General features: G+C 38.1%; 1 protein-coding gene across 1 annotated transcript in view; it reads left to right on the top strand.

Annotated features, from left to right (window-relative positions):
- Positions 1–12,592, top strand: part of galnt2 (UDP-N-acetyl-alpha-D-galactosamine:polypeptide N-acetylgalactosaminyltransferase 2) — a 70,227-nt gene that overhangs the window by 45,180 nt on the left and 12,455 nt on the right. The window contains exons 3-7 of the mRNA XM_007549756.2: positions 649–802; positions 9,269–9,367; positions 9,450–9,517; positions 9,605–9,670; positions 9,764–9,885. Coding sequence (XP_007549818.1) covers positions 649–802; positions 9,269–9,367; positions 9,450–9,517; positions 9,605–9,670; positions 9,764–9,885 — 509 coding nt within the window. The remainder of the gene's footprint in view (positions 1–648; positions 803–9,268; positions 9,368–9,449; positions 9,518–9,604; positions 9,671–9,763; positions 9,886–12,592) is intronic.

Genomic DNA, 12,592 nt, shown 5'->3' with positions numbered 1-12,592 from the left:
GTTTTACCGGTGTATTCGCTGTACAATGGCTGCTGGAGAAGACGAGTGTTTTGTTGCTGATTTACCATCCAGAAACGACTTGCTGCATTCTTGAGAGTTGTGTCGGAGGCTCTACTGATGCTTTTCAAAGCTGTACGTTTGTGTCAATGTTGTCTCAGGTTAAGCTTAACCAGTAATCAGGTCTGGGTTTGAATATTGAAATTGAAATGTTATATTTGAAACATTTAAGCAAAACAGCACACCACAAAACAGAAGAAATCAGTGTAATTATTCTGATCTTGGTATGATTTATTTTTATTTATTACCTGTGAGTTTTGAAACATTTGACACATTCAGTTCAAATTTATTTAATCAAAGACATCACATTAAGCAATGTTAAGTGTTGACAACAGAGTAACCGTTGTTTTGTACATAATAATTTGCAAACAAAGAGAGAAATTAAAATAAAAGATCCTCATCTCACACACTGAATTTCTGCAACTCTAAACAGAAAAAACATGAAAATGTATAAAGAAAACTAAAACAGAAACAAATATGTGAAACTGATGTAGACAAACATACTTTGTTGTGCAGAATTAGTCATTGCTTCACCTGGGAACTAAAAACTCTAAGACCTGCTACCATTTTCATTGTGGTTTTTGTGTGCAGGTAAGGTGCGCTGGCAGGATTTCAACCAGAACCTTTACGTCGGCGCCACCTTGGTCCGTCCGGGTCAGGATCCTTACGCCAGGAACAAGTTCAACCAGGTGGAGAGCGACAAGCTGCAAATGGACCGAGCCGTTCCCGACACCAGACACGACCAGTAAGCGTCCGCTGTATAAGACGAGAGCCGGCGAAGGCACCCTGCTGTTCCTGTTAATTACATCTGCTGCGTGTGCGACTGCATTTCCTCATGCTGCTCTTTGTCGCCTGTCAGCTTGACTAATTGGTACCAGACTGGATAAGATCTCCTGGGAACTCCCTCCATTGTTGTCTGTGAGATAAAACCAGGAAGTCTCCGCTGAACAAGACTCACTGATGTTTTTTGCCCTTGACGTAAAGCAACACAGCCCCCCTTCCCTCCGCCGGTGATGGCTGCAGATTGTTTGGTTTATAGGAGATAAAAGCGAACTGACATGCCGCTGACTGAATTAATCAGAGTAAATTATCTCTTAATAAGCCAGAATGCCATGCCCCTCTCATCCCATTTAGCCTCAACATTTGAATGCAGATAAACTGTTGTTATTAAGCTCTTTTTGGGCTGAATCCCATTTACTAGCCTGACCTCTGCACAACCGCTTTCCCTTAACCTTTAATTTGAAATCACAAAGTGTAACAATTACATTATTCCACTACGAAATGGGCTCCCTTTAGGAATCTAATAGTCACTTTACATAAAATAAGTGATATTAGCATGCCCACACAGGAACTTGCAAACTCTTGATCTTTTGCTAATTTTTTCACAGAGTAATCTACGACTTACAGATTTGGAATAAACGAAGAGACCCATTGAAAACCTCCCGGTTATTCCACCAAATATTGATCTCTGAACTCTTCCTGAGTTAAAACATTAATATTGTTGTTTCTAAATGAATATGAATTTATTTTCTTTGCATTATTTGAGGTCTGAAAGCTCTGCATCTTTTTAGTTATTTTGACCATTTCTCATTTTCTGCAAATAAATACTAAATTTTTGCTTGGATTTTCAGAGACATGTTGTCAGTAGTGCATAGAATAAAAGAACAATGATCATTTTACTCCAACATATACCTATAAAGCGTAAAATCAGAGAAACTAATCATTTTAAGTGGTCTAATCCTGCTTAAATCTCCTCACATTTATCCCTGAACTATGATGTCTTCTTTGACCTTTACTGATGCTCCCCAGCAAATCTCTTCACAGAATAACTGTGTAAATATTGACATAAAGCTGCACAAAGATGGACTTAATTTACTATTTAGGTGACTTGTGAAGGTGATTAGTTGCACAATTTTATTTACTTGTTAAATTTAATTATTAAATGCAATTTTCAATAGTTTTATTTTTTTGCGCAAAAAAGTTGAACCCATTGTTGCTATTTTTATGGTTGCCAAAAATAATCAGATTTCACAGTAGTGGTTTCTTTGTGCCAGTAAAAATATTTTCGCAAGTGCAACTGTTTTTGGAAGGGCAGCTCATAACTCTTTGCTTCCCAGCATAGCGCTGATAAATTCTCATTTAGAGACCAGACGGTTACCGCCTCGTCTTCCTGTTAAAACACAAAAACGAACCGGGAAACACCGACTTCCCTGCACAAAACACACACAATGTAGGTGGCTTCATGTACATATCCATTGTTTTTGATTCAATATAACAACTTAGGGCAGAGTTTCTCAAACCTTTTCAGGCTGAGGACCAATTAATGTATTTAACAAACACTCACAGATCACCTAATCTGAAATTGCCCCTTCAATAACACAACAACTTAATATGTACAACCTTAAAGGAAAATATTAGTCTCTTAACTCACTTATTGTTGTCTCCTTTGTTCATCTTAAGAAGGGTGACGCCGTTTCGTAAAAGTGACTGGCCACAACGAAGCCATAAACACTCCGGGCTTCTTTAGTCATTTATAGATTATGAAAATGTGGATCCTCAGTTTTCCAGTGACATCAAACACATGTATTCAAAAAATAGGATGTTCTTTGCTTCCAAGTGTTTGCGCATTAATAACATTTTAAGGTTATTTGCAATTTAGAAGCATAATAAAAGAAAAGAATCAACTTTTGCTTTGGCAGAAATAAAAATCCTCCTCTATTAAATATAAAAATTATCCACCCATTTTTATTAATTGTATTTATTTGCAGATTAAATCAAAATAACAATAGCTGTTGACTTGAAGCAGAGCATTACAAGCGTTATATAAGCATAACACTGTTTTCACCAACTGAGACTCGGTCACGGCACAGAGCCGTACAAAAGAATCGAATCACTCATGAATGACTCATCAATAATCTCATCAATATGACTTTCTCCAATCATATAAGTAACCCTGGCAATGTTTTCTTTCCATCAATATTTTCAGTTTTTCTTCTGAGCAAGTGTGTAACTTTGTGTTGAAAGTTTGGGGGGACGAAGAGGAGCGTGGGGTTATTAGGTTTCTGATGCACCCACAGTCCCTGGAACCCTGTTCTTTTCTATTGCTAAAAATAAAGCCAAAACTTACATGTGAATGCCAAACAGTCTTATTCAATAAATTACGATATGATGTGTCTTTAATATAGCAAATAATAAAGACGCAAAACCTTTTTTGGATCTGGTCTGTCAGCTTAACATCACGTGCAGACTCGTTGCCATGGCAACCAATAAACAGCAGCCCCTGGAGCGCAGAGCAAAGATTACGTTCAAATGCATCAGGAATTAACACTAAAAAACCCATAAGAACATTTACCCCACAAAAACGGACGTACAAACATCAAACAGAACATTTTGTCCGTTGCAGATTTATGTTTCTGAATTTCTATTTTGCGATCACCAGGAAGTGATCGCCTGACCACTAGCAGTGGTTGATTAGCCATCTTTGAATACAACGTGTATGTAACTCGGCATCTAAACCATACAGAATAAAAAGGTGCAGGAAATATTGGTGGGGACTGTCCACCATGTTACACCAAATCTTTTTACCTTTTTATCCCATAAATTTAAATAACTGAACACATTAGGACACATGTTCAGTCCCAGTCAGATTTCTCCAGCCTCAAAATGGTCACTAATGATCTCTTCTGTGATTCATCTTCATCTTCCAAATTAGTTATTTTTAGCTCCTCTCCAAAAGCACCTTGATCATCTTCGAGAGGAGGGGCTGGAGATTCTGTAACGTCAGGTGTGACTTCCTGTTTCCCACCATTTCTTAACTTCTCATAAATGTCAATGGATCCCTTTTCATTCATGTCTTCACTACAGTGGCTGTCTGCAGTGAAGACATGTTCGTCATCTGCCTTCACTGTTTGCTGTCCTTGCATCAAGTACATGTAGAAGTGGGTCGGCTCTGAACCCCCACAGACGACGGAGGAGAAGGTGGAACCGCTCCGTTCCACATTCACATTCTGCATCCATGGTCTGATTGGGAATCACTGGGTGTGTCCTGGCCTGCCTTTGTAGAAAAAACACCAGCACGTTGTTATCAGCCAGGGAGTGTTTTTTCTGTAAAGCTGACCTGCAGCCTGAACAGCGACGTTTGCCCCCCAAATCCAACCAACTGCTAAAAAGTGAAACTACGTCGGTTGGAAATGTTGCCGATTGAAGGACGACCAGGGGGCTGTTGCTCATGAGCTCAAGGAAGTTGGTTTCACAGTTTGAGCAAGAGTTGGCATTATACAACTCTCTATCTGTGTCCCCGCCAAATGAATCCAACCAGACCAAAAAAGAGTCCAGAAAACATTTTATGTCGTAGTCCTTTCCCACATCTGATGTCAATTTTTTCTCCCTGAGCTCCATCAGAACTCGGGAGAACTTCGTTTGGCCGGATGTCGGACAGCTGTGTGGATGAGACTAGCACAGCATGGGATGGATGACGCCTCCAGAAAAACCCTTTCCTGAGCGAGACACCTTCTGGTGACGCTCAGGTTCAGGACAGTCTGGAAAGTGGCATTCACCCACTATTTTTTAGTTAATTGGAGAACTTAAAGTAGTTCTCTCCCTTATTTCCCATGTCCGCTTGTCCATATCCTGCAGCTTCTGTCCTCCCTACATCTGGAATGTCAGAGCCAACCCTCTGTTCTGAATTGATGTACCTGGAAGAATAAATGAATCCAGAAAGAACCCACTAATGCACTTGGAGAACATTCAAACCCTCAAAAATAATGGTGACCCTACCATTTAGAGAAGTTTTTTTTTTTGGTCAAATTAACGGCTCCCTTTTCCTCCGAGATACGTTCCCCCATCCGGGGAACTTGGTACCTCAAAGACACTGGTAATTGTGCCTTTCAGAGAAGTATTCCCTGGGAAAACCAGAGAGGGAGCCGATGACACCAAAGCTTTCACTGTCAATTCAGCAAAAGTTTTGGCTGCGAGGTCAGCTACAGATAAGTCTTCCCCAGCCGGGGTAGATTTTACTGCGACTGTACTCTCACGCTCAAGATGTTCCATTGACTTTGAGCAAACTTCCCCAGCCGGGTCAGTTTGCCCTGAGACAGTACCGTCGTCTTCAGTACTGTCTTGTGAGGTCTCATTCCGGTCTACGTCTGCGATCCTACAGACATCCGTCAAACAAACTTCCCCAGCCGGGTCAGTTTTCCTGACTGTCGTCTTCAGTATTGTCTTGTGAGGTCTCAGTCAGGTTTTCATCTGCGGTCCCACAGACATCTGTCAAACATGTCGTCTTCATACCTGTGGTGACGGTGTATCCAAGGCGTATCCAAGGCCCCAACCAAGCGGGATAATGAAGGGAACGAGCGCCTACGAAACACTAAACATTATTACTCTCCACAAATCTGAATCTCCGAGAACCATCTGGATCCTGACTGACACATTGAGATTAAAGCTTTAGAACTTCTTTGATCGACTGTGATGTACATGATGTAATCTATGACCTCATCAGTGAGCTCACTGGACTTCTGGGGCAAGGTATTGCTTCTGATCGTTGCTATGGAAAAGACCTGAAGCAATGATTTTCGCGATCATTAAGAAGTGATCGCCTGAACACTAGCGGTGATTGATTAGCCATCTTAAACACCTGCACTTCTGATGATCTGTCAGAAAATGTATGTGGGTCGCCTTATTTTTATGTTTTATGTCATGTTAATAACTGAAATACTCTGAACTGCGCAGTGAGAGTACATGCTAAGGTGATAAAAGTTAAGCTAGCATAACTAACCTACTCTCCACATGTCCACACCAGTCCTTCAGGAAGTTACGCCTATGCTTCTGAGTGACCCGGTTTTAAGTAATTTATCCATTTTTGTTTTTAAACACAATCCTTTGCTAAGCTAGCTGTAGCGTCGCACTTTGAGCTGACGTCACGGTAAATAAACGGTCGTTTACATGCAGTACCATGCGGACCACTAGGGGGCGCCCATGGACCACAGTTTGAGAAAGACTGATTTAGAAAACCGAGAAAACAAAACATTACCGAAATCTGGGATTTACAATCTGATAAAATTACCAGAAAAAAGGCTGAAGAGAAGTTCATCTGAAATATAAGGCTGGATGGATAATGCTCAGAAAAACCATCCAGTCAAATACATTCTCCATCTTCTCTGCCTCCATCTTGAAGGTTCAGGGTGGGATCTGTGTGTGTGTGTGTGTGTGTTTTTTTTACGCTGTTAAATGAAGCTGGATTGAGGGGATGTAAGAGACCCCACTCACCCAGAAAGCCACCTCAGTCTGTGAACATTTCTCAGGAAGAAAATTTGAAATCTGTCCTTTATGCTGCTCATTTTTGTTGACAGGAATGTTTGTGGAGTAACACCACTGTTTGTCAGATAGTTATATCTGCTCTGTTACACCTTCCTCCAATACTTCCACAATACTTTAGTTTCATGTAACATGCATGTCTGTATCGGTTATATTGATGTCTGCAACTTTCTCAGATGTAGAAAAACAGAACAAAAACCAGATTATGTTGCTGATTCTTTGTGATTAGATGTTCTCTCACTGTTTTTCATCTTCATTTTTCCGTGATGCTCTAAGGTTTCAGGTTCAGCTGTCACAGTTTTCTGGCTTTATTTCATGCTCTTACTCTGTGTTCATGCTGATTATGATGACATTCTGTCGGTGTGTTGCTTTACTCTGAAGTGACGGGAACATTTCATGTCTTAGGGAATGAGAATACTCTGAATCAATAATTTCTATCTCTGTTTTTTTTATTGTTAGCTTTAAAATCTGGATCAACTTCATTGACTTCTTGCATCACTCTCTTGCTAAACTTATACATTTTTGGTATTTATGAAGTGTATTGAACGCTATAGATTACAAATAAAATCACAGCAATACAATAAACAATAAACGAGTGGGTAGAAGTATAAACTTACGAAAACCAACTCCTTCTCCAGCAACATTATTTATAAGTATTTTTCTTCCAGATTCTTGACGAATGCAGTACATTCAATGATATGTTAATAGTAGTTCTAATAGTATTAACAACAATAATAATTATGATATTAACGCTAACAATGCTATCTGACAAAGACAGTTTATCATATTTAGTGCCAACCATTCCCTTGTACAAAGGTTTGAATTAATCATTTACTTTAAATACTGTAGAATATTTGTGTCTTTGTTGGAGAAATGCTAAAGCTTTTCATCAATAATCCAGTGAAATGCGTTTAATTTCTTTATCATTCACAGGCTCTATGGACGATCTTCCCTTTGAAACAGTGACGTGTAAACGCTGCATTTATCATCCTAATGGAGCAAGTCATTAAATTAATTCAGTGGTTTTTATGGCAGCAGCCTCTGCTGAGATGTGCTCTGTGATTTTTGGGTTGTTTCTATAAACACAGACATGCTTGCTCATATATTGACCTGACTCAGACCGTCTGGGCCATTAGCCCGCTGACGGCGCTGGGACGAGTCCATTGATCCAGTACTGATGTGTCATTTGCACAACGTGCATCAGTTCTGATTGCTTCCTTATTGTCGGTTTAATCCAGGGTCGCAGCACTTTCAAGACCAGATCAAAATTGCTTTTAGGCTTGACAAAGGTTGTGGTAAAGTGAGATTATGTTTGCCGGTATAAATGGAACCGTAACGGCTTCCTGCAAGATTAATGCAGGCGGTTTAAATGCTAATGCTCTTCTGACTGATGTATTTTTGGGACAAAAGGTTGGAGCATTAATACTCTCAACCCTCTGATTGTTCTTGTGTCACCTGTCAGTAGTTTTAATTAGGACTGAAACGATTGATCAGATTAATTGTGATGATTTAAATAATCGTTTATTAATTAACTGGAGTTTACAGGAAAAAAACAACCAATTCAAAACAGCAATTAAGCCACAACTTTACAGAAATTATACATTATATGTTATCAGTATTTTTTAGATTGAAATGTTTATTTTATTTAAAAAATGGATTGAATAATTTATTTGCATTTTTAGAAGTATTTCTAATGTATCAAAAGGCTTAAATAGTTAACTGATTTTTTTTTCTGTCTGATTAATCGATTAATCATCAGAGTAATCCATGGATTAATTGATTACCAAAATAATTATTAGTTGCAGCCCTGAACTGAACAGCAGTGGAAGGATGGTCACATGAAATTATATAAATATGCAGATGACAAAACGTGAAAGAGTTCAGAGTGTGAATACTTTTGCAAAACACTGAATCATTTGTTCTCGCAGTTTGTTTCAGCAGGAGAATAAAGTTTCGCAGTTGTTGTTAAAAAATAAATTTAGGAGCAGTTTACACATTTTATACTGGCTGAACATCTGGAGTTAATCATGAGGTGTGGCTGCTGGAAACCATCCTCTATCTGAACCGGGTCCAGGACAGTATTCAGTGTTGTCACAGGGTTTACTGGACTCACTGCTTCCAGTCTGGATGGTGTCACTGGTGTTATTGGGTTTTAAATTAAGGCAGGATTTCTTCATCAGAGCACCAGTCTTCACGTTTATGTTGTGTTTTTATGCCTCCATGCCTGTGTGAGCAGAATCGGATCCATCTGGATTTAAAGGGGACGTTTTTTTGTGCCTCCATTTTGGATCTTGACTCCTTCTTAAAACAGTCTAAGTGCTTAAAAAAAAACACCCCGCTATTTTTTTGGCATATCACATCTGGAAAATGAGCCGCTTCAAAAACTGTTAAAATTAAGTCACACTACGCTGTTACCTAGCAACCCCAGTGAAATCCAGGTCGTCACCTAGCAACCCAAGCTGAGTCCCAGAACGTTTGGTCAGCTGATTTTACTGCTATAAGCTCTGTACAATGACTTGTTACCATTCAGAAAACGTTTGATGGATTCTTCTTGTTTTGACTTTATTTAGTGTAAGAAAAGAATAAACAAAGTTAAAAACAAACTAAATAGATTTAAAACAAAAACAGAAGAACTGTTGTAAAGTATATTTACACATTCAAAGTGTTATTTTTATACCCAGTCATCTTACATTAGTAGCATCATCCGATAAATTACTATTGGTTGTGCAGGAGGCTCTACTAATGCAGGAAGGAATCATAACTGGTTACTTTTAAGGTTCAACAGCCTGGCTGGTACATTCAGCAGTGTGTTTGTGTGTAGAAGCTTATACATGTTAGGGCATTTAGAAAAAGAAAAGTGAGTTTTCATCTTTATCTTGTTTGGTTTTGCATTCAGCTGCAGAAGTAAACAGTGGAGGTCAGACCTGCCAGCCTCCAGTGTTGTCATCACCTTCCATAACGAGGCTCGCTCTGCTCTGCTGCGGACTGTCATCAGGTAGAGCTGTGCTCTCTGTGCTGCTATTTTCTGATTTATTGACTCAGATTTATTCATCCGTTTCATGTTTCTCTCCGTTTAGCGTCTTGAAGAAAAGTCCTCCTCACTTGGTCAAAGAAATCATTTTGGTTGACGACTACAGTGACAACCGTGAGTCTTCTGCCCCGTCACTAACCGTCCTGTTTAAATCAGAGCGCAGAAGTGAGTAAAAAGTCCTGATTTATGTGTGTTTTCCAGCGGAGGACGGAGCCCTGCTGGGGAAGATCGAGAAGGTTCGCGTCCTTAGGAACAACCGCAGAGAAGGTACAAAGAAATAAATAGAAAATGTCAGCTGCTCATTCTGTGGTCTACGAGATGAAACCGTTTTGTTCTGATTGAGCGTCTTCGTTCGCTCAGGACTGATGCGTTCGAGGGTCTGTGGTGCAGATGCTGCCACAGCGCCAGTCCTCACCTTCCTGGACTCTCACTGTGAATGCAACGATCACTGGCTGGAGCCGCTGCTGGAGCGAGTGGCTGAGGTAAACTCAAACACATTCTTCTCTAAAACCACCTTTTAGTCAAAGTTAAATTCCCACCATGTACAGTGTCGTTATGGGTGCTTGGAATCCTTGAAAATTAGGTGTTTTCAAGGTTTGGAAAGTTCTTCTGTATAAAATCCTTGAAAGGTTCTTGATATTTAAACTGCACAGCTTTGAAATAAAGTGCAATCTAATATTTGATTGAAAGTTTCTAAATAAATTTAGAAACTGTTATTTACCAGGTATCTAAGGATAATAGAGAAAAACTGGCACATTTTTCGCACTGTATGAAGTTAAATTAGATCAAACAATTAGATCAATTTTAGTTTTTGTTTTAAATTATTTATTATTGTGCTAAATTATGAAAAATGTATCAAGAACATTATTTAAAGTTTTTTTTGTACCTTTCTTAAACCAGTCAGGTGTGTAAGACAGACATTTCAAAACTTAAAATCTTGTTATATTTTAGTTTACATTTTCCTGCTGTAGAATGTAAAATATTATCACAGCATTTTATTAACTAAGGTGATAAATAAATGATATTGTATAATAGTGAATTCAAACCGTCTTCTTTAGATCATTTGTGTTATTTTTATCTCCAGAGTGCTGCTGGAGATACACACTCAGTGTTGTTATATTGCTTCTAGCCTCTTTCTCTTTTATGCTCTAACCGTACTGTTTGTCTTTGAGCTCTTACATGAGTGTTAATACCTTACATCAGTGCTGCACAGTATATCAGTATCAGTGTGATTAATATTAATATTTTAATAGGCATGCCATAATTGTTAGCTAACAGCCATGATGCACATTCTGCATGTTACATTGATAGTCGGCCTGTTGGTTGGTGTCTCACTGCAGAGACAAAATGTCACAGCGTGCATTCAACACCAGTCCTGTTTGGTTTTATAAAGATTTCTAGCACTTTTTACATATATTTATGAACTTATTTTTAATTTTATTACTTTTTAAATCTTATTGTAGAATAATACATGTAATCTATATATTTATGCCTTTTAATCTCGTTGTAGAATAAGATATTAAATCAATATTTATTTTTGCTTGTGTTTTTTTACACTGGGTCACAACGCTACAACCACAGGCGAGGAGGGGAACAGGTTTTTCAAATGGTTTGAACTGTTTGACACAGTTCAGTGTGAAAGCAAACAGCTTCATCTGAAAATATAACAAATGTTGCAACTCTGATCCCCAATCAAACCCAGTCTACTGGATTACCAGCTAATCACACCCAACATTTAACATCATTTTTCAATGGACGCTGAGATTCCGACAGCCTCATAGGAAAGCAGGACTAAAATGGAACGATCTCTAAATACTAATCTGATCCCATCCAGAGCCGCTTGACAGCTGAAGGTTTGTGTGATCCAGTTTCTCTGCTGAGAACAGGTTGAAATGACATTTATTTATATGTGAACGCAGCACAGTTTTGTTCTCGGTTCATAATAACCAATGAAGCTTTATGTTTTGTTTTCAATCAATTTCTTTCCATCAACAGAGCGCGTATACTTCAGACTGTTATCGATGTGTGAAATGTGTTTATGGATGGATTTTGAGGTGGTTTCATGTAGGAGAAAAATGTAGAGATCCTGTTTTGTTTCCTTTGTTTTACAAAGAAAAAGCTTTTACAGCCAAATGATTACAATGTTTATGTTCCCTTTTCCCTATAAATAAAGATCAGGGTCTCTTTAACAGAAAAGTACAGAAATGTTTCATTCACTATTCAAAAACAAAACTTATTTTACATTCACAAACTATTCCTCTGAAACAAATGTGAAGACTTTAACACCATCAAATGCAAAGAGCTGTCATCTAACATTAAAAAAACTTTCATAAATGGTTTAAAAAATGTTCTTCCTTATAGTCTATATGGTAATATATAATATATAAAAATTGCTATAACTTATTTAATGTTTATTAACCAATCACAGACGACCTGTCCAGTTAGAAGAATCAAAAGTTGTTTGTTTATCTTTTAGGATTAAAATTTACTTAGAATAAACCACAGATAATTAAAGTTAACTTAAAGATTTAAAAATAGCTTAAAATGAATCAAGACAGCTCAACCAAACTTATCTCTGTTCAGGTAAAAGTGAAAGAGAGACACAATTAAATAAACAGGCTTTCAAACAAATACAGGCGTTAATTGTCTTCAACAAACTGCTAACTAAACTGATTAAATTAAGAAAGTTGTTTAGTCTCTAAAAAGCCAAAAGAAATTAACTTTACTGCTCAGTGTTGTGTGTGTGTTTTTTTTGCTTGCAGTTTTTTAAAACTTTTTTATTGTTTGGTTATTTGGTGTAATAAATAATAAAAGAGGGTAGAAACGGCATTCCTCGTGGTTGTGAAACCACAATAAAATAAAGAATCTCTTTTACTACCTGGAGGTTTGTTTCTGTGTTTTTTGGGCCATGTGTTCAGTGTTTTGTCTGAATCCGTTTTAAACCAGCTGAGCCTCACTGCACTGAAACTCTGCTGGGAATAACGAAGCTGCACAGCTTTCCAGCTCTGAAACTCAAAAAGAAAGTAAACTCAAAACATAAGCGCATGAATCAATATTTTGAGTGGAAATATTTACTTGAACTTTCTTCATCATGAGGTGCTTTGATTTCTGATAAATATTTACTGATGCGCCAGATTCCCTGTCATTGTTTAGCTGCAGTGGGAGGAAAATAAATATTTTTCTGTGCCT

Source organism: Poecilia formosa, unplaced genomic scaffold (genome assembly GCF_000485575.1).
Source record: "Poecilia formosa unplaced genomic scaffold, Poecilia_formosa-5.1.2 Scaffold33, whole genome shotgun sequence".
NCBI lineage: Eukaryota > Metazoa > Chordata > Actinopteri > Cyprinodontiformes > Poeciliidae > Poecilia > Poecilia formosa.
The sequence above is the reverse complement of the archived record's forward strand: the minus strand, read 5'-3'. Positions and strand labels throughout refer to the sequence as shown.